Source organism: Dryobates pubescens, chromosome 12, assembly GCF_014839835.1.
Source record: "Dryobates pubescens isolate bDryPub1 chromosome 12, bDryPub1.pri, whole genome shotgun sequence".
Lineage (NCBI taxonomy): Eukaryota > Metazoa > Chordata > Aves > Piciformes > Picidae > Dryobates > Dryobates pubescens.
This window is the reverse complement of record NC_071623.1, coordinates 21,346,124-21,373,022: the sequence shown is the minus strand read 5'-3', so window position 1 is coordinate 21,373,022 and position 26,899 is coordinate 21,346,124. Positions and strand designations below refer to the sequence as shown.

The 26,899-nt window shown below is 43.7% G+C and overlaps 1 protein-coding gene across 2 annotated transcripts in view; it reads right to left on the bottom strand.

Annotated features, from left to right (window-relative positions):
• Positions 1–2,625: 2,625 nt before the first annotated feature.
• RUNX1 (RUNX family transcription factor 1) overlaps positions 2,626–26,899 on the bottom strand; it is a 176,664-nt gene continuing 152,390 nt past the window's right edge. For both annotated transcript variants that reach the window (XM_054166042.1, XM_009905734.2), the window contains 2 exons: positions 7,015–7,176; positions 2,626–3,480 (listed from right to left, as the gene is read on the bottom strand). In XM_054166042.1, the coding sequence (XP_054022017.1) occupies positions 2,987–3,480; positions 7,015–7,176 (656 nt within the window). In that variant the 3' untranslated portion in view covers positions 2,626–2,986. The remainder of the gene's footprint in view (positions 3,481–7,014; positions 7,177–26,899) is intronic.

Genomic DNA, 26,899 nt, shown 5'->3' with positions numbered 1-26,899 from the left:
ATTGAATTTCACCTTTGAGGCAAGTGCAAAGAAAGTAGATGTGTAGACATAAGAAACAGTCAATGCAGTGTCTTATCTCCAGCCTATAAGATGTCAACTCCTCATTCTTGTGAGTCCCTGACCTTTCAGTTTCAAAAGTGGGCAGTGCAGTATTACAGTCTGAAAGGGACAAAAAGCTTTAGCAGAAGGCAGGCAGTGGCCACAGAAAGCCCTGAGAACATACTAACCACATCAGCCTCTCTTCTGTGGCTGGCCTGAAGTCACCCAGCCACAGCAGCCCTGCGCTCTGTGGTGAGGCATACGGCTCCTCTTAGGTCTTCCCTCCCTCACTTCTGGGTTTGTGTTCACAGTACTATGCACTTGGGTGGTCCAGTCACAAGGCAGATGTGAAAGCTGTAGTAAATGATGACTTTATTTGCACAGTGACAGAGAATGTGTAAGATGGATTCTGTAACATAGTTACTGTTTAGTGATGAAGGACTTTTTTCCTTTTAGGCCACTGAAGAGATGACATTCCAACTATATAAATGGCACAGCAGGTAGGGTCTCTGTATTTCTGCATTCAAGGAGGGTCTCCAGAGTTACAAAACATATTTTTATTGATTCTGATAATTTTGATGTTTTTGATCAGAGTAAACTCTAGAAAGTTACAAAGAATATTACACTAAATAAAAAGCATAAGGCTATGAATGTATTTTGGGTGAAAGATTTTGAACTTTTGCTGAGTCTCTTGAAACATTCCCTGATTTCTGCACAAAAAAATGACCTTACTGACAATGTAAATTCTTCACTTTGTAACTTTTCAATACCAAAGTGCTACTGCATCTGATTTCAACAAAGAAGCAAAATCATATAAAAACAAAGAAAACATGAAAAACAAATGGTTTTAAATAAGTCCAGCTGTTTTGCTGCCTGCAGCCAAGGATCTTTTAAATTTGAATCCTTTAAATTCTTTTTTAAACATCAAACACTGATCTGAAGTCCTGCTTTCAAATACTCTCTGAGTTGACCTGCAATTGTTTCACTCATTTAAGAGGTACATTAAATAATAATCAGCTAATTTGGAACACACACACGTGTCAACATCAGCAGTTTGTAATTAATGAGTAGTACAACTGCATCCAGACCAAACTCTCAAATAAAATAGTGCCATAAACTTTACAGTGACATCTGCTATGTTTGTTCTGGTAACGATGGGCAGCGATGATGACTCTGTATTAAATACATTGTTAGTATAAACCCTGCTTATTTGCTACAGGGCAGAATATTGGATGCACCAATTTTAAACATCCTTCCTCTTCCCTCAGAAGATGGTCACAGAAGAGCAGTTAAAGCCCCTTCTTTGCTAGCTTGCTTTTCAGATAAGCTTGACAATCCTGTTCAGTTTGAGTTATTTTGTGATGCATGTACTATTTTCCAGTACACTGGAACATGGCTTTTGTACTGTGCAGAAATCTTGGCTCTGCTGAAGTAGAAGCAAATCTCACATGGATTCCATCAGAGCCAGGACTTCACCCTTGCCATGCTGTGTGTTGGCTTTCACTTTTGACTAGGAGGCCTCCACCAGTGCTATTAGGAAGCCCAAGACAAGCTCAGTAACAGAATGGGGTCATATGGGGATGTATTTAGACAGAGAATATTGAGTCTGCCTTATAAAATATATACACCCTGATTACTGATCCTGAGGGTCACCACTGGTGACAAAGAGGAAGCGAGGAAGGAGAAAGGAGATATTACCCCCCAGAGTGGGAAGGCACAGAAAGTCACAGGGATTTTGGTGCCTACATCATTTCAGTAGGAGTTTGGCACCTAAATGCCTTTGAGGATCTGAGCATGGTTAGCTGAATCAAATGAGAGTGAGATAACTGTAAACAACATTTCTAGGTCATTGGGAGCTCGCTGTACCCATCGTTATTCCAGCCTCGTTCCATGTGATAAATTTGACTTTGGCTGCTAGGTAAAAAAGGCAATTGCTGATCTTTTTTTTTTCAATATAGGCATATTTAAATAATAATAGTATCAACAAATAAGAAAAGTCTAAATATCAAGCATAAATATCAATGAAATCATCAAAGTAGTACAGTAGTTGAAAATGACCCAAGGCTGTAGCCGTTGTATTAAAAAACAAAAAGTCCAAGAGAAAAAAAAAGTTAAATTAAGTCATTGAAAAAAGAGGCTGATTCTTTCAGCTGACAAAGCAAGAAAGAAGCAAGCATGATTTAAACAACAACAACAAAAAAGCAAAATATTTTTTGGTTTTTGGTTTTGTTTTTTTTTTGCAATTTCTAAGGTGCCAAGAGAAATAAACAAATCAGATGCAAAGCAGGATGAGCTGCATCCCCCCCCCCCAAAAAATAATCCACCCAAAACCAAACCCCAAAACAAAACAACAACAAAAATCCCCCCCCCCCCAGCAATAAAAATTTCCATATTCTTTGGAATATACAATATGGTTTAAAAAGAAAGAATGAAGTCCAACATATAAAACCTCTCATTCACAGCATTGCTAAAACAGAAGCATTCACAGTTTCCCTCTGGGAATCTTCCTATACTTCCTTACAGTTAATATGTCCATAAGATGCAGTAAACTCACTAAGATTTTTTTCTTTTTTTTTTTAGATTTTAAGTCTTAAAAATAGAAGTGAACTGAAACTCTCTTTAGGGCTGTGGAGACCTTCAAGCTCAGGCATGTTAGAAAGCCACAGGCCTGGAAACAGACTGGGTACCTTCCTACCCACCCTTGCTACCTCTGGACCACCAACTCTGGCATCTTCCTTTCCAGAAGCTCAGCCCCGTCAAAGGATGCTTTGCTGGAGCAATATTGCTTCACCAGGGGCTAATACATGCCACTTCTGAAGGATTTGCTTCTGAAAGTGATGTATGAACGTGGCAGGGCCCACAAGCAAGACAGGTGTTTATGGGATACCTATGGGCACCAGGCAATGGAAAACATGTTAGTCCTGACCCATAACTACTTAAAATTCATTCAGTATGGTCGCCACACTGCTTCCTCTAGCCTTGCTGTGGTCGCCATGTTAGTGGGGGAGTTACTGTGGCTCCCTTCTGCCTCGACCACCTCACTTTGGTTGGGAAGGTTGGGGTTGAGGAGCGTTGATCCCGTGGAGGCATTGGTGCAGGGTGGGTGGATGCGTGGCGGGGACCGGTCTCCCCCTGAGATCATGGAGAACTGATAGGACCCAGCGGAGGTTCCATAGTAGAGGTGGTAGGAGGGTGAGGTGGTCTGGAATGGGCTGCCCTGTGCCTGCGACGAGCCAGGGTAGGGAGGTGGGAGGTAAGTGTGGTATCTCGTGGCTGTGGACATGGCGGACATACCAATTCCTATCCCTGAACTGACAGGTGTCGGCGTGTAGGTGAATGCTCCTGGGTAGTGCATCCGAGGGTCAGAGATGGAGGGTAGTGCGGAGAAGGAGCGGTCAATTCCCACTCGGGGGTCACTGAATGCAGTCAAGTCAGAAGCACCTGGGTGGGGGACAAAAGATAAAGAGAACTGTTGAGCTGGCAAAATGCAGATTTACCTGTTTGAGATGATAACCAACATCCACACTCTGGTCTACAGTTAACTCAAGTGGCCGGAACAGAGCTTTGCCCCACCTGCTCTCTAATGCAGTCATTGTAACACTCATGGATGGTTTGGATTCATTTCAGTAAAGCACCAATTAAACAGGAATGCCAAGTTCTCACCCTGGTATGTGTATGTGTCCACTCTTAGAGACCTTACAGCACATGCTGTTATTTACACTTCCAGAGTGTCCCTGTCCTCAATGGGCAGGTGGGGAAGAGGAACACAGATCTCAAACTCGTTGCTAAGCATCACTTGACTCACCAGGGACATTGATACCGATGGGACCCATACACTTTCAAGCTTCTGCATAGTCTCTCCCTGCACCCAGTTTTATTTGTCAACTCAAATGAGAAGCTCCATGGAGCAGAAATTGTCCTTCAGATACACAAATGTGCACTGGTAGGGTTTAACACATCTAGAATCACAGTCCCCATTGAATCTCAAGTCAAGATAAATCAGGTTTGCTTAATGTCTCTGTATTTGGGTCCTCATTTAATGTCCACGTAATTGGTACTAGTCTGAAAATCTTGGCTCCAATGGGTATGTAAAAAAGGACAACAACAGTATTGCCTTGTTAAAGCAGAACGATATATCTGAGGGTTGGCCTTTTTTCTTCCTTTCATGTGTGCTAGAACCCTTTCTCATGCTACTAAGCAAAGTGTTTTATGGGACAGTCAAATTCTGCTCTGCTCTGTCTGACACCAGTGGAAGTACGCCCAGCCCTGCTGTCTCCTTCCCTGGTGTGCAAGGATTAAACAAGCGGAGCAGATAATGGCCTCTTTACGAAGGATCTTCATCATGACTCAGATTAATGGAAGGTGTCAGTCCCTAGAGTTGGCAGCTATGCATGCTTAAAATAACAATAATAATTAACAAAAAAATCTTTCCAGAAGATTTCTTCTGTCAGACAAGGCGTGGAGTCTGCAGAAGAGGAGCCATGTGCTGAAGGAAATACTCATGAGAAGAAGCAGAGAGAAAACAAAGCTCTTGGCTCTGACCAGATTTAAAGCTAGAGCAGACACACTTCAGTGCTAAGTTCTGAAAGCTCCTCAATGATACAGCCAGCACACTTTGATGGATATCTGTAAGTTTCTTAGAAAAGCTCTGATGCATTCTGCATGTTTCACTTTTGAGTTTGCCTTCCATTTTTTCCCGGAAGATAAATAAGACCCCTGAACATATTTCCTTCCCCTAGACCCCAGCACCTTTAGATTTAACATGACAAGACACACCATGGCATGGAATGGCAGGAGCTTCACAGAGTAGCTAAGTTTGAAGGTGGCATTTGACAACCTGTCAGATTTTAGATGGTACTTCCACATCTCACTCCTGAGAAAGAAATAGAACTTGTTGAAACTGCCTGGACACAACACTTAGCTGATGAGGGTTTCTTCTGCCCAGTCTGGCAAAAAGAATAGCAAGACTTAATGTCAAGATGTTTCAAGTATGTCCCATATCTTTGCTTTTCCTTTTGAGGCACAATGTCTTTAGGTGGTAGGGCCTAACAAAACCCCTTGAATTTGCTCTTTGTTCTGACAAGGAGAAATTTCTTAGACAGGAAGTATGTGTGACAGTAATGGGACTGGAGAGAAAATACTGTGAAAGATTTTTCTGGGAATACTAAATGACATTTTCTACAGAAATAACATTTTGGAAGTATTATGAAAAATACTTAAAATGTGTAAAAATGAGCCCCCTTGTACAGAGTCAAGACAGGAAAGAAAGAATGCTGATAAAGATCTTCCAGGTTCCTTCACAAGTCATGATGTCAACTATACTTGACTCAGTTGACTATAGTTGACAAGTCAACTATACTTGACTCAAAATGAAGCACTCTGACCATGGGCACTAAAAGCACTGACAAGCCCTAATGCTGGTGCTCTACACCATGCTCACCACATACCACAGAAGAAACACAGCATGCAGTTACTCCACGTATTTGTGGCTCTCTTCTGTTACACTGTGCCCTCCACCGTGGAAGCCTTCGGTGCTTATGCCACACACAGCACACTAAGAGCCCTGGTGTACAATGACAACATTTGGGCACTACAGCAGTGCAAAAAATATCACATTTCAATACCTGAGTGCATTCACTCATTGCAGTGTAACCTCAGCTGTCACACTGCTAAAATGTGATTAAGCATCCATTCAACCCGAGTCAAGCACCCACACCTGTAAGAACACATGCATCAGGCACCCCTGTATAAGGTTTGAAAATCAAAGTAGCTGGCAAATTTGAATTACAAGCAATTTGATCAATTAAAAAATTACTTTTCTAAGTTAAAAAAAAAATCACTAGTTTGTTTTACTTTACAGTTTCTGGTTGCTATGAAGAAGATAATTTTTAACCTTGCTCTATTTTCTCCATTTCTGGAGTGAAAAGGGAAACACAAGGGAGAAAGTAGAAAGGAGGTTTTGTTTCATTTCAAATGAAGATTTTGTCAATGAGAAATGGGAATTCTTAAGACTATTTTTAAACCAAGAAATGTCTTTTTTTCCCCCCATTTTTTTCTCTTTTTTCCCCCTCTCTTTTGTCCCATCTGGAAGGGTTCCTGTATTTTTAGCTATGTCTAAGATGCAATTAGTACCCAGACCTAACAAATAATTTACTTTTGGTGAGCATTGTCTGTGTGACTGTTTCAAAGAAGGCTGTATATGACAACAATAGGACAGGCTGGAGCACATTCAAGTGATTCTCTCTGATCTTAGAAGTCCTGAGTATTCAAATGAAAGCAGTATGTGGCACAAAGCAGCTATTTTTGAAAAAGCCATGTGCAAATTTGTATTACACAGCTCTCATTCATTTAAAGAAAATTCCTGCTATTGAACACACACATACACACACACACCCCCCCACACACATACTAGTTCAACATGTGTGGTTTGGAGTCAGCAAACCAGGGGGGGTAGCTTTCACTTCCACCCTACATTTTTATGTTGGCTTGTAAAGCTCTGCAGTACAATTTGATGAAGATGTAACAAGACAATCAAGTGCAACACCTAAAATGTCAACCCCCACCGTCCTACAGTCTGTGTGTCTACCTGTAAGCTGCTGTGCTCTGGTCTGAATTTACAGTGAGGAAGGAAGTAGAACGGAGGTATCTGTGGCATTCATTTATTGGCAGATATGATAGCTCTGCAGCACTCCAAACTCTTTTTATATATAGTTCCATACATCTTCAAAGTGCTGCTTTTTCATCTTCTTTTTTTTTTTCCACAATGTTATGTTGGGCTCTTGACCATATTTCTCTCTACTCTCTGCACAAATCCCAGCAAAGCACTGGAGAAGACTTGCTACAGAAGGCCTGTGATAGTCTTCTGTGTAACTGGACTGCAGCAACACCGTAGGACATTGCAACTGCTCTGCACTGGAGTCAGCCTGGAGGCTGTGGTGAGGCCTAGTGAGGGGGAACTAATTTTTGGGTACTTACTTGACAGCCGGCTTGAAAGCTCTGCGGTGAGGGATGTCATGCCGCTAGCCCTGCCGGGTGATATTGGTGTGGCAGGGTGCACAGAGGGGGTTGCAATGGAGCCCAGGTACTGGTAGGACTGGTCGTAGGACCATGGCGGAGATGGCTGTACTTGCCTTGTGTCTGCAATGAAAAAGAGACCTATAGGCTGTTTTGAATGATAAAACTTAGCAATCAAATATGTGAACCAAACCACATGGTGGAAATAGAAACTTAAATGCTGAGATAATAACATTTCAGTTCCATAATCCCCTTTGTCAAGAGACCTTCAGAGGAATTGCTTTCTAAAACATTATTTGTGCATCTGTGAGTTTTGATGGGTTGATTTTTCTCTTGTGAAGCTTTCTGATATTGCACTTTGATGGTGAGCAGGAGAAAGTGGCCAGGGGAAAGCAGATTAAGCTTTCCAAAGTGAAAGACTGTCCATTGCTGAGATGCATTAGTATTTCAGGCTGTGTCTCTGCAGCCCATTTAGCCAAAAAGGCATGTCTTGCATGGCACTGAGGAGACAAAAATACTGAACTGAGTGTTTCTGTCCAAGAATGTAAGTAGAGAGAGCAAAAAAAGCAAGATTAAAATATATGTGTGTGTGAAAGAGAGAGAGATGGAGGGTGAGACTAGTATCCTCCAAAAGGCAGATTCCTAAGTGGATGAATAGAACTGGGGAATTTGACTTCCTGAGTCTTTTGAAAATCCCAGGCTTAATGAAATGAAATGAACAGGTATTTTGTACATCTATTTTGTAGATGCTAAAGTACAGAAATACAATGCAGAGTGATGGGCCCATCGACTAGCAGTGGCTGAACTTCACAAAGAAGGCAGCCTTACAGAAATTCTGTGGCACTGCTAAGATGAAAATGCAGACACCTTCCAAGTACCAGCTTTCTGCAGAAACTGCTGGCCCTTGGAAGCAAAATCTCAAAATGCACAGGAGCATAAAACATTTAGGGAAAAACACTAACCTGTGATTTTCTAGCCACACCACTAGTTTGGCTGACTTTTGAAATCAGAGATGCACGGCAGGGAGTTTGTCCAAACCAGCTGCAGCAAAGCAGAAACAGCTCCTTTCTGCTTATTTCGTCTTTGCATACGAAGCTGGCATTTTGCAGTGTATAGAAATATCTATTTTTTTGCATAAATCAAAGAGAGCAAGGTTCCTCCTCTTACCTACCCAGAGTTTTTTAAAAGTTCTTTTTTTTTGAGTACCTAATTTTGCATTTCCTTCAGCTCTAAGAGCATTCTCCTGCATCTTCATCTTGCTAATTGTCTTTCAGAAAAAGGCAAATGTTGGATGAACTGCATTCAAATAAAATTGGTATCAGCATGGAAGGCAAGCTTCCCAAATATGAGATGAAAGACTTTGATCTTCCATCAGAAAGCCCATCTGGAAATTATTGTGTGTGTGTGTGTGTGCTTTATGCTGAGGAGTTTTACATTCTGTTTGTTTCATCTGTTTAGAAGAGAAGATCTATGCAAAGCTCCAAGCTTTTAAAAAGTCACCGATGAAGTCACACGCAGAATAAACTGAAGTCTTGTAAGGACTTTTCTGCTGAGTAATATATTCAAATTCAGATATTATTAATATTTAATCTTTTTTTTTTTTCAGACAGACTTCTTTAAAAATAAATTCAGTTGACTCATCCTGTTTTAAAAGCAGCATCCAGCTGGATTAAATGGAATTCAGTAGAAACAAACAAAAAGGCACAGGCACAAAGCCTGCCTTACTCTGAATTACAACATCCTCTCATCATTAATGTATGGTCAGTGTTTATTGAAGATGACAGGGAGACAGACGAGGGAATTCAGTCTCCAGGGGTAGCATTAGGATAAATACCACAAAGCATTGACAGAGTAAGCGTTGTAATGGTATGACACTGTGCGTTTCAATTCTGCAGCAGGGTTAATTAAATCATTACTCCCTTATTTCAGCAGGCAATCCCATTGATTTCAGTTCAGCAGTGCTGCTGACTACTAGAATCCTGATACCTGCCCTGGAGGAATCCCAGCTCAGGGATGGAAACTCCTTGGCTAGCCTTCCTGCAATGGGAAGCCCTCAGTGTGCTCTGCCAAGGCTGATGACAGAAGTGACAGAGTCTCCCCTCTGTCACCTCTCTTAACACTATCAGTGCAGAAGCCACTAAACCCCTTTGGCTGGAAATGTTTATGCTTTTAGGTGCTCTGTGCTTAGGTCACAGCACTGCAGAGAGAGGGGGAAAAAAATCTGTCTTCACCCCCACGTGAAGGGCGGGGGGGGGGGTCCACCCATCCTTGTTTTTTTAGGCTGAAAGGAGAGAACATACTGTGTTTTCTCCTGTTACAAACTGTCATTGAGTGGTGGGTCAGCTCTGCCCATCACTTTTCTTCTGCTTCTTACATTGCCAGCTCTTTGGGACAAGAAACATGGTTTTGGCTGGTACCTTGCCCAGCACTCATGAGATCCTGGTCCATAAAACAGCCCCAAGTTCAATAAACATACCAATAACAGTAAGAAGATGCGGAAAAGGCCACAGCGCTCACTGCAATCACAGAAGCAGCAGCAAGACCTTGTTATGGATTTGCTGCATAGTGGCAAGGCTAAGTTGATACATGGTTTATTTCTTCTAGTGCTACTAGAATAGCTTTGTACAGTGTCTTGACTAGAAACTTGGTGATGTACTGATTACATGTCTAGTAACATCCAGAAAGAAACTACCAAGGTACCTGACTTGTCTTACCTCTTTGCTGTCATTGCTGGCCTCCGGGGTATTTGCAACAGTAACAGACAGCTTGAGAGACCCCCATTATTAATCTCCTCATCCCACTAAGTCTTTCTTAAGTGAAAGTTCAAACTACTAATCAATTTTCCTTCTTGGTACCTGTATTCCCAATTGCTGTATTTGCTCTTAAAGACTGGCTTTTTGACATCAGACTGGTTAAGAAGGTGCAGCCTATTTAGTGGTATTAATATAGCACATTATATTATATACACCTATTAAAGCAGGTTGGGCTGACTAACACCAGGCATCACCTTCACAGTTTTAAAATAACAAGCAGAGGATGCAACAAGCAGAGATTGCAACCTGATGCAATCTGTGAATCTGTTATAGCATTTTTATGGCACTATTTCAGTATCAAGAGGCAGACTCAGCTCCCAGTAAAGGAAAGGTTTGCATTTCCAGCAGCTTCAGTAGGATTTGGATCAGAGGCTGCAAACAGTATTTTATTTTTATGAGATCTGCTCTTCCTCCACTTTCAGAATTAAACTGTAATGGATTTAAATTTGTTACAGGACTAGGCTACACAAAAAGGCAACAAACTCTTTCTGGGTCTACCTCTTTTCTGCTTTTAAAATAAGGAGGTGCACATCTCAGAAGCTAGTAGCTTGGTGTGGGGAGCCAAGTGTGTGGCTTTTCGTGGCTGAAGTTAAGTTGGTGGAAATAAACTGCATGTAAGTGAGAGTTGCTTCCCACCTCAGAATATTTGTGAAGAGATTTGCAGGGTGAGCTGCTTCAACAAAGGGAAAATAACAGGGCTTTGAGTCCACACAGTTTAAAGGTCAAACAAGATTCCAACAATCATTTAAAAGAAGATCAAAATAGCACGAAACCAAGGAAGTTACTCCAGTTGATGTGATATGTGCCCAATCCTCCCGGGATTTCTCCCATTAGCAAGTACTTTCCATTTCTGCTTTTTTTTTTAATGGTGTGAGAAAATGTATTTAAGACATGAAAACAGTTATTAATTGCAATAAAACACTCCAGGGTGAGAATTATGGTGCAATAATTCACACCTTGGTGCGCAGTCACGAGCTCTCGGCCTCCAGCCTCATGCCTAACAAGCTATTAAGCAGAAAATATTGAGCCATCTTTCATGCCTCGTCATGTTTTATTGCCATGAAAAGGTTGCGTTCAGCTTGTTTTAAAAACTTGTAATTAAGTTGTTCAAATGTTGCATAATGTTTAATAGTTTAATGAAACAAGCTTTGCTTAGAGACTCGGGAGTAAAAAAACCCAACAGCCATTCTCCCCTTTTCATGATGCTCCCTCCGGTCCTGCTATTTAGCATTTTTCCAGCCATTTTCGCCTCGGAAAATTAAAAACCTCATTCGAAGGAGGCGGCCGGTCGCTGCTTTAGTCGAGAGGTGCCGGGGCAGCGCAGTACGTCAGTAGATGGCAGCGGAGACCTTGTGGAAGGCGGCGGTGGCTCTGCGCCTCGGGGCGCCCCCGAGCTCCGACGGCGGCTGCCGGGCTCCCAGCGCAGGGCGGAGGGAGAGCGCGGCGGCCAGGCTGCTTCCGAGACCCGCCGGTAACATAACTAACTTGAGCAGGAATTTTCCCGGAGCCGTCACAGCCCTTCGTACGACCTTTGCTGACAGCTCTTAGTCATTCCCACCCGGGACGCCGCCAGCGCTCTCCAACCGCAGCTCTGCTCTGCGCAGTCACTGCACGGAAGGAGCATCTCTCAGGAGCAGCTCTGGGCTCAGCGCTTATCCAAGAGTGCAGAGGCACAGGAGAGGTGTGTATCCACCCAGACCTGAGGATTCTTATGCTTAGCAGGAACCGGTACGGTTAAGCAGGGCAAACAAACACCTGACAGGCAATGGAGTTGTCCTAGTGTGACACAGGGCATGTTTTGGCTTCCAAAGTTGTTATGGATAGTCAAGTACAGAAAGAGAACTCCCTTTGTGCTCAGAGTACAAGACTTCAGTCAAAACCACAGTTTGCGCAGAACATCCTTTTGCCTCTAAAACTGATTCCGAGCATTCAGAACATACAAGCTGCTGCGACACAATAAACATGAAGTTCTGGGATGCTAGTTCCGTGTGATTCTTTTTCAGGGGGAGGCACACCCTTTAAAATGTCAAACAACAACCCCCTCCCCTTCCAAAAGGACACACTAGGATGCTGTCAGGCACTCAGAAGGTATAAATCATCACATTTTGGTGGGACTGTGGTGATTCATAGTGCTGCATCAGAATTTGCTATATAACAAATACACTAATCCATACCAAGCTGTCTAAAAGAAAGCCCCTGACAAGATTTTATGTTCTGATCAGAAAAGACTTCCCCCCCCCCCAACCATATTAAAAGCTTTAAGTTCCAAATTCAAATCAGGTAACAGGTTCCACTACACCTTCTGAGCCAAAAGGAAAAATACTTATGTGGATGTGCATGGCTTTTGCTGGGCTACATACCCTGCACCTCTGAATTTCTTTTTATGCCCTTGGAGCATTGAGAGAGATGGTTCTCTGTGTGTCACTGGAGGTCAGACATTGCTGCCTGCTCCCAGCCAAGAGGCGCCGCATGGCCAAATCTCGGTATGATACAGCATGTTCCTGGAAGCTTCAGAAAGGAGCAGCAGGATGTGAGTCAGTATGCTGTGGCGAGAGGCGGGATGGCGGCGAAGCCCGGGAGGGAGCAGGTATGCCTTTGACTCAGCCAGACTGCCCGCCTTCCCACCTTCCCCTTCCTGCCAGGCTGCACTTGCACAGCGACTGCCTGCACCTCCTCTCTCCTCCCCGGCCCCTCCACTTCGGAAATGACACCTGCCTGCTGGCAGATAAAATTACCTGGACAAACTACCTTCCACAAGTGATTTTTTTTTTTCCCAAGCCAGGGTTAGGGGAGACGAAGGAGCCAGCCCCGAGAACCAAACAGCTAACTAGCTACCATCCATGTCAGGGAAAATCCCCCGTTCCTCAGCACAGCAAGATGAAGACAAGTTGCGAAATAGCTGCTGCCGTTGCCAGATATTTTTCTCAAGTTGCAAAAATTTCTGTCAGTCGTACGCAACAAACCCTGAAAGTCACAGAGCATTGAGCTTCACAATTCCTCTACCATCCTGGCAAGCACTTTAAAGGCAGCAACTGGCAGAAGATGTGGGGTGGAATGAACACTGGGATTAGTTTACTGGTGTCAGAAGCAGGCAAGGAGAGAGTTGAATCCGTAACTACTTTGAAATGCTTTTCTGAGTCTGAGATTTGTCTGTCTGTCTGTCTGCTGCTCTGCCCCCGCCTCTCCACCCCCCCCGAGTCTGATTTGCTAATCTTTCCAAAGGGAAACAGTTTTTATAGTGTGACTTTCGCTTCCTTTGAGTGTAAGGCAGGAATGGTCTTGATTAGACTTGTTCATTCAGAGAGGTGTCTTGCTTAACAGAGGAAATAGACTCTGAACACAGATACTCCACGTAGGTTTGTGCTCAGGAGAAAGATGCTGCCTGCCTAAAAAACTTAAATTCAGTCTTGCCTCCTTCCCCTTTTGCCAGCATCTCTCACATGCTTTTCTCTGTCTCTTCTTCCTGCTTACTTTCTCACATTACCTCCTAGCTCCAGCAGCTTCAGATGAAAGTGTGAGAAGCACAAGGGACCATGTTATGGTCCTACATGAGTCTGACCTGGTCTCTCTCTCCGAAGTTAAAGCATCTGAAATGACTCAGTCTCCCTCAGGACCCAGCAAATCCTCAGCCTAATGCAGCACGGTGAAAAGGTGTGTCATCTCCCAGCAGCTGAAAGAATTAGTCAGTAGCTTAAATAAGGGGGACTTTCCAAAGGACAAGTTCATCACTGGCAGTGGCAGCAGCCGCACAAGGCTGGTATTCTCATACCTCTCAGCACTGGAACATGAGGAGCTGGAAAATTACAGAGCAAACTGTAAAATTCCACCAGCAGCTACTTCACTCTGCAGAGTGGTTTCCCTCCATGTGCCAGGCTGTGGAAACTGCTGTCACATCACAGAGCCACCTCCCACTGCAACAGCTGGGAGACCTGCAGGTTTCAGAGGTGGGAATTGGGATTTGACCCCAGGGTAGGTTTTTCAAAGCCATCCAATTTCCACTGGAAGTTTATAGGAGATGAGCATTCACTGCTCTCCATGGCCTTGAAAACCCTCTTCTAGATTGCTAACAGGTGAGAGGATTTAATGCAGTTGAGAACGACAGTGACCGATATGTCACGTGCCTGGAAATTTTTATGGTGGGGGGGTTGGGGAGATGGACGAGCCACGCAAATCCCCAGCTATTCTCTGGAAGAGAGATCTTTGGCAGCAACTTCCTGCCTCAATGTTTGCTTTCATTTTATTTCAATATTACCGTGGATTCTTGGAGCATTGCAAAGGCTTGAGAAGGTCTATAGGCAATTGAACCTCTAAAAAACCTCCGATGGGACAGAAGAGTGAGAGAGCTTTTCCACACTGAGGTATCACACTCTTGAGAATAAAGAAGAAAGAAGTAAGTCTAAACCAAAGACCTTTGAACAAACAGTTGCTGAGGCTATTTGTTCTAGCTGCAGTGCTTAAGAGTTGATGCAGAACTTCCCAAAGCATGATAGCTGCTGTATGGTAAGAGACTACCAGGCCCTGAGAGAGATTGAATGCATAGTAAAGACAACCATGGAAAATCAGAGAGTGGTGTGATTAGGTGCTGGGGTACAGAGTACCACTTCTACTGTTCATTCAGTACTTTGCATTCAATTTCTGTGCATCATCTACCCCTGACTCATCTTCTGTGATAGCTTCTTCCTTTTCAGCACTGCACTAGAAAGGGTTTTCAGGACAAAAATGATGCAAACCTGGCAGTGCCTTTGAGGATATCAGTCATCCAGTGCTGAATGTGGTGAAAACCTGGAAGTCTTCTATTGCTAGCTTTTTGTTAGAAATAGATGGCAGGGAAGGGGGAAACCCAAAATGAATGCAACCTATTGGTTTGTTTCAATTTCACTCTCTCTATGCCCATGACAAGAAAGTCAGTGCCCCAATAATAGTAAGACACCTGGAGATGACACAAAGGCAGCAGGAAAAAGTGTCTGTTCCAGCTGTGTATTTTGGGGGGACAGAAAGAGAAGTGTGTATTTCCTTATGTTTAAAGCTTACCTGAAGGAGCTGCCTAGACTAGCAGGCCCGTATATACACAACGTGCCAGAAAGGAAAAGGTAGCATTTTAGTAATGGTAGTTGGCTGTGGGGTGAAGGTCTCCTAAATAACCCTCTCAGTTCTCACTGCTAACTAACTTGGTGCCAGAATCAGGAAGTGCAGACAACTCCAAATACTGGACTGTGAAAACTGTGGTTTCACAATCAACATATGTGCTGTCCTAGCAGGTTAGTACATAAGCTGCTCAAACGAAATATAAACCATCTCTCCTCCTGAGTAAGCACACTCCTTCTGGGCTGGCGTCACTGCTGCTTTGAAGAACATGATGCCATTATGGGCAAACTGCAAAGTTTCTGGGTGCCAGTGACATGCAGAAGTTGAAAAGCTGAGTTTTGCAAATTAAGGATGCATTGTTCTTTGTCTTTGGAGGTATGAGTCACCCTGGAGAGCTGCAGTTATTTGTTCAAGAGGGAGACTCTGTTCTACTTCCCTTCTTCCTTTTCCCTCCCTCTCTGCATCTACAAGGAATGAAGGAAAATAATTCAGCTTTGACCTTCCACTCTTTTGGCTCCCCTGGAGGAGACATGCCACCAGACTTGATGCCACTGCTGTGTTCTCCCCTATCTCATAAGCGTATCACTAAAGCACAAACTGAAACAGTGAGGAATCAGGGACAGATACCATGTGGGCAATGAGCAGACTTCACCCTTCATCCCACTGTGCCCAGTCTGGGAGGTGGTATGAGCAGAGAGCCCTGCGGCTTGGATAGGATAGCAGCACAAGTACATACATGTGTGTACAGGCTCCAGCACGTGTGTACGTGCACACACACTCACCCACACTGCTGCACTGCAGTTTTCTCTGTTAGGGAGAGAGCAGGTTGTGTGCTGCTGATAGGAAGATATCATCTGTGGTGACCCACATAGTGACTAGAGAAGGGGACCTGATGGGGGAGTCACTACTCCTTTGTCCATCTTGGCAAATCCTTACCTGGAAATCACATCTCTCTGAGTCTAGAGAGGAATTGCATGGGTTCTGTGGGAGCTTCCCCTGACCTGCTGTCAACTCAGTCTGTATGACCAGCCATGCTCAATAACAGAGCACCTTTGTTCTTGTCCAATTTGTCCCCTCCCTAGCTTCTCCCTTCTGCTGCTCTAGGTCCAGCTACAGCTCTCCTCTTCACCTTTTGTTCAACCACATGAGTACATGATCACCTCCCAGCTGCTAAATTCATTGATCCTCTCACTGCCCCTTGAGGAAGGGTAATATTGCAAGCCTCATTTTAACAGATGGAGAACTGATGCTTGTAGAAAGCAAGGCTCTGGTTCAGCACTCAGCCCACAGAGCTCAGTGCTTGGCTGAGTCAGAGCACATGTGAATTACCTGATGTCACCCCGGCAAGGAAAGTTCACCTGTAAAAACAGCTTGAGGGAGATGTATCTCCTTTGTGCTAGTTACCTCATATCCTGAAAGCAATCGACCTGAAGTGTGCCAGAAGGGCTCACCAAGAAGCAGGTCAGTTAGCCCACCTCACTATCTTCCTACTGGTGAGAACTGCTGCTTTCAGCCTGCCTTAGGCAGGTATATTATGCCCTGGAAATGCAGACATAGAACTAGGGTGCTAATTGTGTACAAAGTGTAATGCTGTCTCCTGGTGTACTGGCTCTTGGGGAAGGATTCATCCCACCTCAGAGATCTACAGTGAAGGTGTCTACCTCTGAGCTACTTGTCTAGACTCTATTGCCAAGAGGGTAAAACAGACATTTGTAGGGAGCAAGTCATTTCACCCTGAGGGAGACATCTAAGCCAAGCCAGGTGGGTGAATCACACCCAATGAACAGCTGTTTCTCTCTCCAGTCACAAAGATACCAGATGACTGTCAGATGGAGACATACAGAACACAGATATCTAAAGTTAGGTGAAATGAATCCCAGCCTGGTTACACCTCCAAAGTTTCTCTTTCATGGGTTGGAACAAGACCAAAGGAAGTGGAGGGATATCTGCTGGGACATGGAAGTAACACTGAGTCACTGTTTGCAGACATAGGGTTACCTGCACCTTCCTCTCTAGGGCAATACCCTCCATGCTGTGGGCTGGACCTGACCCTGCTGGTCCTGGGTGGGGATTGTTGATACCCTGGTGCCCAGACCCAGAGCCATTGCCCGAGCAGGGCTCTGCCTTATATTCAAGAAGGCAGTCATGAGGTCTTGCCACAGGGAAACACTTCCGAGCTTTCTGTCTCCATTTCAAGACAGTGAAATACGAGGCAGAACGTTCCTTGGATGGGTTATTCCCACTTGAAAACCAATACCATAAAAATAAAACCCAAGGAACAGAGCTGAATGAGGAAGTCTTTGCAGTCCACTGGGAGACATGGTGATAAAGGATGACTACATGTGGCCTCAGGTATGTTACAGGTTGTTCCTGATGTTGTGAACTAATTACTGAATCTTTAAGTTCTTTAGCCTATAGATAAACAAAAAGTCCTCATCAATCTCTTCTTTTGCACTTTCAGTACTCCCTCCTCTTTTTCAACATGAAAGTAGAGGAAGAAAAAAAAAAAACCACCCTTACTCTGTGAAGCTTACAGTCATTTTATCCACCACAACACACTGACCTTGATGTGAACTAATTAGGTTTGCAATAGATTATTAATACGAGCCGGTAAGGTGGAGTTTTGTCAGTATAAAAGAGGCCTTTGAAGATAACAGCCATTTACACTTTCATGATCTCATCCCAAGTGCTCAGAAGAAAGCCTATAAACTAATAAAGTAGAATTCATCCAGGGGCACTGCACACACAGTGGAGTATCACCCCCCCCAAACCCTTATTCAGGATGGCAAATGAAATCTGCTTGGATTCTTTTAAATTCCAACACAAATCAGGATTAAAACAACTTTTGGTAATAAGCAGATCTCTGATGATCTAAAGACACGCTGGTTCATTTTATTGACTTAGAGATAGTCGGTGACATATCAAATGCAACCTTCATACTTTAACAACTGAGGTCACCTTGAGAAAAGTGATACTGAGCCCAGTGGTATGAAACCTCTCTCCAGAGTGCAGCTTTGATTTACAAGGTGAAGTAAGGTCTTCTTCATATGAATATATATTTGTAAAGTCAGCTTGACTTAGAACCATGCATGGGTTTTTTGAAAGGTGGGTAACTAAGAAACTGTTGCTCATTATATTACTCAACTGAAATGGACTTGTTGAAAGCCCTGGTGAATGAGCTGCTCCTCTAAACAGTCAACCTGATTTTGAGGAGATCTGCAAAACCAAATTGGAAAATGAGTCAAGCCCACAAATATGTGCTGAAAGCCCCAACTCACTTGGTTTTTAGGGGCATTCAGTCCAAAAATGTATTTATAATATTATTAAAGGAATGCTTCACTTCCTTTATCAAATCCCTTGGCACTTGCTGTGTAGCTGAGGAATGCAGCATCCTGCCATGCTGTGACCATTAGCGATTATCCTGTGTGACCTACTCTAGGTGATCCTGCTCTGGCAGGGGGATTGGACTCAATGATCTTCCAAGATCCCTTCCAGCCCCTGGGATTCTGTGATTCCACCTGATCTATGGCCCTGGTGTGGCAGTAGGACATCTTCCCTGAGTTCCCCCCTGAATCATAGAGGCTGGAGGAGTACAGCTGAAGGAAGAGGGATTAAAAGAAAAGTAAAGACTTATCTCCTGGTTCAACCCTTTACCACAGTTGTGGAAGCAAGAGTGCTGAAGACATGCACTAGATCCAGCTCAGCTTGCATGTTCACTCTGCTGGCCATATTTATATCTTATACTGATTGATTTTAGAGCAAGCTAGAGCTCAATCCAATGGGCAAAAGAAAGAAGCAGCATGAGAAGTTGAAATGCTTCTCTCTTAAGTGCTGCTAAAGATGACAGGCAGGAGCTCAGCCAATCAACACACAGACAAGCTGTAGAAGGACTGGAGCCCCTCAGTAGTCCTCCTAAAGCAAAGTGCCAAAAATAAGACCCCTGAATAAGCAGGCACAAGGCTTTGAACACACAGGACTCAGCTAGCTACACTGTGGACATAGACTCTCCATCAGGGCAGCTGGGGAGAGGTTTACCCTGAAAAGGGAGGACACCCCTGTGCCACCCATCACAGCAGTGAGACCTGGAGGAGACCTGGGAGAAACCTGCTGATGCCCTATACCTCTCTGCCCTTTCTCTTAGAGCTCTTCCTGCAAGGGACAACCAGGCTGCTCAGAAAAGTGCACTGCAGCCCCACATTCTGTGTACCTATGTCCCAAGCATAGTTTCTGGTTTGTGTGCAGTAGGTGCTACGAGAGTGGGTGGAGTAAGGAATAACAGTATTGAAGGAAAATTGTAGTCCAGTATAGAAAAGAAGCGTCAACACATGTCAAATGTTGCAAAATGTCCCAGTGTGGAAGAAATAAAGTAATTTCCAGTGTTAACCAACAAACAGCTATTGTGTTGCCAGACTGAGGAAGATTTCTTTTGGAGTAGGAAATGAGTGATGTTTTACACACATAACAGTTTTGTTTCCCTTTCTGCATTAAACATCTTAAAAATCAAGCTTGGAAAAGGTCGAGATTTCCAAACAGCTTGGTAAGTCTTGCTTGTTACAATCTCCTTCAAGTTATATGCTGTGACCAGCCTGTCTGCTCAGAAGTATCATGTAAAATTATTGTTCTCTGTTAGCAGTTATGAACCTAGGAAACACTGACACATCTAAAACTTTTCACAAACTTAGCTAAACACAGCAAAACTCCACTGAATGTGCTGAACTGAGCAGTTTTAGAGAACCATGGCATGAAGAGTAAGATCACAAGCCATCATTATAAGCCAAAGGAATATTTTCCTGTTTAAGAAACTCTCTCAAAGCTAAACATAATCAAGATACATATGCAAATGTTAAATAATTTCTAAGTACAAGTAAGACCAAACAAGGCATTTACATCTAATGTGCAAATCCAGTGTGACGGCAAGAAACAATGTTATTGTAGGTTCTAGATTGTTGACTTGCCTGGGGGGGGGAGGGGATCAAAAATTGCCCTAACTGAAATATTTTTTCTGTCTACATTTTCATAATTTTTAAATTTGGCAACATTTTGAATCAATTCATTTGTATTCAGCCATGACTTCTGTATTTGCTGTGGCCTCGAGCACAAGCCCTACAAGGGGAGGCTGAGGGAGCTGGGATTGTTTAGCCTGGAGAAGAGGAGGCTCAGGGGAGACCTTATTGCGGTCTACAACTACCTGAAGGGAGGTTGTAGCCAGGTGGGGGTTGGTCTCTTCTCCCAGGCAACCAGCACCAGAACGAGAGGACACAGTCTCAAGCTGCACCAGGGGAAGTTTATGCTCAAGGTGAGGAGAAAGTTCTTCAGTGAGAGAGTCATTAGTCATTAGAATGGGCTGCCCAGGGAGGTGGTGGAGTAACCATCCCTGGAGGTGTTCAAGAGGGGATTGGACGTGGCACTTGGTGCCATGGTTTAGTAGTCATGAGGTCTGTGGTGACAGGTTGGACTTGATGATCTTTGAGGTCTCTTCCAACCTTGGTGATTCTGTGTGATTCTATTTTGCACTTGTTGATATTTCTGAGACTGCCAGTGAAACAAAACAAACCACCACCATCCCCCTTCGCTTCGCTGTGCAGCTCTTTAATCAGTTTAAATTAAAATGCTCTGTTACTCATTTTTTCCCCAATGTGATCCCCAAACAATCACTTAGCTACACTCACAGTAGTCTCACCTGCCAGTGACTTAAATATGAAATAGTTTATTCCCCTGTCCTCCAGCAGCTTTTTCCCCAGCCTCACATGCTCATTTAGCCAGTCTGAAGCTAGAGATAAGCTGGTGATGAGACACTAGAAGGCAAAACCAGACAATTAACTAGGCAAATGTTTGAAGGATTTGGGGCCTGCGGCAAAAATGCTGTTTACTGGAGACTGAGAGCACTATTTCTACTTAGTACAAGCCAGTGTGTCTGAACTCAGCAGTTCTGGATAGTGGCCACCAGTGGACTCAGAGTAAGGTTTATAGGTGCAAGATAACATCACACTCCTGTCTGCATTTCATCACCGCAGGGCCTTTTTCTGTATTATTAGACAAAGGCATGCAAGTACCAACAGAATTATATTTTACCATCTGTCTTTATATTCACTCATTACATAGTTAATCATTTATTTTTATGCTGAAGACCACCCCAACAAGGAGCAAGGGCAGATCCTCAGCTAGCCTAGTCAGTAGAGCAAGGCCAACTTATGTTGGCTGAAGAGCTGTCTTTTGGTCTAATTCTGCACCTTTCAAAGCAGGGTTGCAATGCCTCACACTCTCATTTTTTATTTCCCACTTTTCTTCTTGAAAGATGTTTTAGGGCAAAGAATGGAGACTGCAGTAAGAGTCAAGATGAGGGAACTTGAACGCAACGCTGTGTTGTATTCCACTCCTCCCACCAAGGACTTCACCTACCCACTCTCATCTGCACAGCCCCAGCAATGTATCCATTAATGGTGTTGGTATAAATGGAGGAGATTGGCCTTGAAAGTGTAGGGAAAGTACATAGGAATGCCACTGAATTGCAGAATCAGCATTTCACCTGCATAGGTGGACCCAGTCACTAACAGCACCACAGCAGTTCTGCCAGCCCAGGAGGATCAATTACCCTTTGCTGATGCATGGCAAACACATACATGGGGTGACAACTTGTGCTCCAAGGAAGTGCTCAGCCATATGCCTCCTTATCTGAGTTGGTGAAAAATTGCCATTAACAGCAAAGGGAAAAACCCTACCAGAGACAGGTCTGCATCCCCTGCCTCCCTCTGCCTCCCACTCAGTGAGAAGAGGGGCACAACTAAATGAACAGGAAATTAGTTTCCAGAGGATGCATATTGAAGACATTTGTGCAACAGAGCTGGATGAGGAGATGAATGGAGATCACAAGGGCAAAGATGGATGACCAATACAAAGATCAGAATCCTGTGTTCAGCTCAGGAATGAATGGTGTATGGAGCCAGGGTATGATCCTCCACCCAAGCTGAGATGCTTCAGTGCCCAGGACGCAGAGGATATCAGCCATGCTGGCATCAGAGTCTAGCACCTTTCACAACCTCTGAGATCAGAAGACATGGCCCCAAAATTCTAGGTAACTGGCACAGGTGCTAGGCACACTGATAGGAAGCTATTAATAGTGCTAACCCAGATGAAGGTAAACTTTTCAGTAAGAGTGCAACAAACTAGGTGCCTGTCTCCCATGCTTAATCTGCCAGGCACGGTCCTGCAGAGTAAAACCCTGGACATCAAGCCCTAGTCACATTTAACTGCCAAGATAAAGCTATACTTTCCATAAGCACTCCATTGCCTTTGTATTGTAAATATATTTTCCCCAAAAGAGGGACATGTTGCACCCAGGCATGGGGAACATGTCTTGTGAAGAGACAGCATTTCCTCAGCTCTCCCTTTAAGTTTTTTCCCCTTCTTCAAATGTGAAAAATAAGTTATATGACAGCCTTTGGTGGAGATGTGTGCAACAAGGCCTTCATTGTCTCAGACAGGTGTGAGATTGGAATTGATTCAGCGCCAACAATCCCAGTATCAGAGCCAGCTCTGTGAGCTGAAAACATACACCAACCATCCAGTAATACTACTGCAGCCAGCCAGAGACTCAACAATTTAAGGCTTAACACACACACAACATAAATCAGATGAGGATGTACCAGCCAACCGTCAGCTTCTTGGGCAGGTGCCTGCAGACCGTCTGTGCAGATCAGACCTTGCCTGTTTCAGTTATTGGAAACATTTTTTTCTTTAAATATTTTTTTTTTTCATATAAGGATGAGAGGGTGGGTGGAGCTGCCAGCTCAGACACATCTACATTTGCCCTATCTTGCCCCAACAGCCCTCCTTTGCCTGCTGTTTGGAGACGGTACTTCTTGTAAAGTCACTTTATTCCAAGTGCAAGAGGGAAGGAATTACATCTTGGGGAAATGTTTAATGTACAAATACAAAAATCACATGGACATGTAGTCAGTATGCACCACCCTCGTGAAACAAAACCGTTCCCTTCCTTGGGAGTTTAGGAGGTTCTGAACATGATCCGACAAGCACGAGAATTAGCACAGCTGGTTTTCTCTTTTTTTCTTCCCTTATCTTTTCTTTTTTTTCTTTTCTCCTTTCCTTTCCTTCTCTTCTCTCTTCTTTTTCCTTTCTTTCTCTCTCTTCCCCCAACCCCCCCCCCTTTTTTTTTTCTTTCCATGCATTGACATATTTCCTTCACTTTTCCAGAAAAAAATGTCTTCACACTCCCTCTGCCTTTACTTCTTTCACCTACTTCAACCTAGGCCCTGCTCTACATCTGGCTGCATTAGTTTCCTCAGTGAAGGCAAGAGAGAGCAGTGATTGTGGCATCCCACTCCTCCCACAGGCTCTAACACATGCATGGAGAGATCCCATGTGATACCCCAGTGGCTTGGGCATGGTCACCCACAGATGACCCAGAGATGCGCTGGTGACAGCAGTGCCCTCCATAATGCCTGAGGCATCTGGTGAACCCTGCTCTGTCTGGTTTCTCCCTGTGCCCTGGCATCTCAGTTTTAGCTGCCCTCCATTACACATGCAAGCCCTTCTTCAGTTCCTCTGAACCTAGAGCTCTTGCATTTCATAACCCAGGTGGGCAGCACTCACAGTCCCTTGCAGAATGAAAGAAGGACCAGAAGGAGGATTCATTGGACCAAGGCTGGCACCTGAAGGCCCCAGGCTGGTCCCTTGCTTAATCCATCAGCAGGGCTTATCCACTGGCTGGGCAATGGAAGAGGGCTTGCAGTGGTGGAGGCTGGGGAGTGCCATGAGTACAAGAGCCTGGCACAAGTAGCCAGGTATGTACTTAAATGCTGAAGAAAGTGGAAAGAGAGTGTTTCAAAAAACTATTTGCAGAGGAGGGGCAGAATTGACAATACATTAGCAATCCATTTGTACCTAGGTGTGTGTGAGTTGGCAAATCCTGGTTTACAGTCTCTTGAAATATTTCCCTCCCTTTTGTGTGATTCCTTTCCAAGGTAACACAAGTGTTCACATCTATAATGTGTGGCAGAGCAGCATTGTTTTCTGGTGGACACCTTCCCCCATGAACTAATTAATTGTTGCAGAGTTTGCATTTGTGAGTGGTTTTGCATGTAAAAGTGCTTATGTATATACAGGTCCCACAGATATCAAAGCGACTATTCTTTTGTGCAGTTATTCACATGCTTTACTGCAGAATGAGGATCATTGTTGAGACTTGGGCTTTTAAAAATTAAATTATACTTCAGTAAATTTATGCAATAAGTGCTTAAATCATCATAAATGCTACAGTTGCTCAGCTAGCTATAAATCATCAGTACACTACTAAAATGAAGAGTTGCTTCTGACAAAGCATTGTCTTTCCTGCAGGTCAGAAGACATGGCAGTTTACAGCAGCTTCTCTGGATGCTGAAAACTTATCAATGGATAGTGCAGTGAATAGATAACTTTTTGCTATGCAAAAGATTTTTGCTTCTATTGTTTTTGGTTAGTGATGATCAGTTGAATTTAATCTGCCAGAAGCTAAAGGAACCTAAACAAGTCACATCTAAAAGCTCTAATAACTGTAATTGTTTAAAAACAGGGAGGATGCAGACTACAATCATTTGTATTTTGAAGCATGCTTAGCGATCCCCTTCCATTTTTGGGTAGCTGATAAAAAAACACCCAAACCTTCTCTGAAAGTGCCTGAAGTTGTGCACCAGATCCTAGATGCTCTCAGAATCAGTGGTCTTGAGCTGAGTATCTTGCCCAACACAGATAAAACATGTAAACCTCTGAAACAGTCCTGGGCATTTGTTGTTGGAAGTCAAGCTGACCCTGACAGCAAACCCACAATTTTTGAATGGATCCTCTTCATATGCTTTTGCTTTTCATGCTTTTAAGAGAATAGTTGTATAAACAGAATGAAAATGGTCACACAGAGGTGACTGTCTATTGGACTATATAATGTGCACTTCCTCTTGTAACTGTTTTCATGAGCACATCTAAGCCCATTGTTCTTTGCATGTGAACAGTCTCCATTTACAGGGGTCATAATATACTGAATACACAGGGGAAACATATAAGTAAGTTTGCTAAGGGTGTACTGCGTACTTAAGTCATGTAAAAGGAGCCCTGTGAACCCTCTAACCATGCGGGATCATTACAGAAGGTCTCCTTGACACAACATCTTATTAAAGGAATGGCGGTGGATGAGACAAGGGCATGTCTGCACTTGATGCTTTGAAAATAGCCCCTTGCCCCATGGATAAATCCTGCTGGCAAAGCAAGCAGCTTGTGCCAGGCCTCCCGAATTCAAAGTCCCTTGGCTTCTATGAACACAGGTAACTCCCACAGCCTCCTGCAGAATTGGAGGAGCTGACTGCACTCCATCCAACTCCAGCTGTCTTCATCAGTCTAGACCATGTGGGCTCTGCATACTGAGGTGTGGTTTTCACCTCAGAATCAAACATTTCAGCACTAACTTGTGTGCTAGGCTTCTCATTTCCTCCTCCTTTGTTTTCTAGATGACAAATACTATGGATGTCTGTGGTCACTCTGCTCTAATCCCTTAGTATGTCAAATTTTGAGAGGTTCAACTCAGTATTTGAGGGAAAAGAATGCATTCAATTACAAAATCAATGTGGTATCTTCTGGCACATGGGTAGCATCAGCTGAATAATAAACTGGTTTCAGTGGGTGTTTGTTTTTAGGGTAAGTAGCTCGTATTTATGTTTTGTTTGCTTTATTTACCATGGAAGGTAATTTGAGCTCTGTTATCAAAACATGTCATGTTCTGCCAAGAGGGGATTAAAGAGGAGAACACTATGGAAAGAAACTGGGTTTGTCAGTAAAGAACTGAGAGATTTTATTTGCTGGAGTTTTGCAATCAGTGCTTTTAATCTTCCTCACAATTGCACCATTCAAATGCCAAGAATATACTTCAAGGGCAGGTGAGGAATAACCCAAAAAACAAGCAGCAGCATCCTCAAATGCTGAAATGTTATCAAGCCTGGCCATGCATCACCAGCCAAAGCCCAGGACAGTGGAAGCACCTGCCTCTGGGGCAGGCAGGGATATTTGCTTTAGACATCTCCAGCATTTCTGTGCCATAGGTGAGATTTAGTGCCAGGCAAGAGAAATGTTGAGCCAGAATAAAGGTGTGTCTATGGAAAAGCAGGAGAACCCAGTGATCCAGCTAATCTCAACAGCAGACAAATATAACCTGAGGTACAGTGTATTTAAACTGCCATGCTGAAAGATCCTGAGCCTTCTCAGCTTCCTCAGAAATGAGGGGAAGAGCCAGCAGAGGCTCCACCATGGAAGAGTGACTCCAGCACTGCTGTACTGAAAGAGAGCTAAAGGAGACAGAAGTGAGCCCAAGTATTTCACTCTTTTCTCTGGCAATCACAGTGACCACCAAGAGCACTAACACTAGGCTGGTGGCCACAATACAGGCACAAGATTCCTGCACTGGGTTAGAGAGCAGCTCCACTTCTGCAGTGACGTAACAGAGAAGGGACTTTGGCATACAAAGTGTAGGATGACAAAACAAAACAAACCAGAACGGATTGCTGTGCAAGTTAAAAACTGAACCAGGGATACTTGTCCCTACCTGCAAGCTGTTTCTCATAGCAGTATCCATCAGCTCAGCCTTGTTCTCATGTGGTAAAAGACATGGACTGATTAATGAAAAAAATAGAACTGTCTTGATTAATGAAAAATAAAACTGTGTCTGGGCATGAGTTGCCAAAGTGTATATCTGCCTAAAGATTCATCCAGATGGATAGAGGCATTTCCAAAGGCATTTCCATAGCTGCCCCCGATTTCTTTGTGGCTTAGGTTCTTGGGCACTAGCAAAAGTCTTGCTAAGGTGCCTTTCTGGTGTGCTAAGTTTTCCAAAGTACTCTGCAAAAAAAAAAAAATCAAGCTCTAGATAGCTTGCCAAAAGATATGCAGAATGACTTTGACAAAACTTAGAA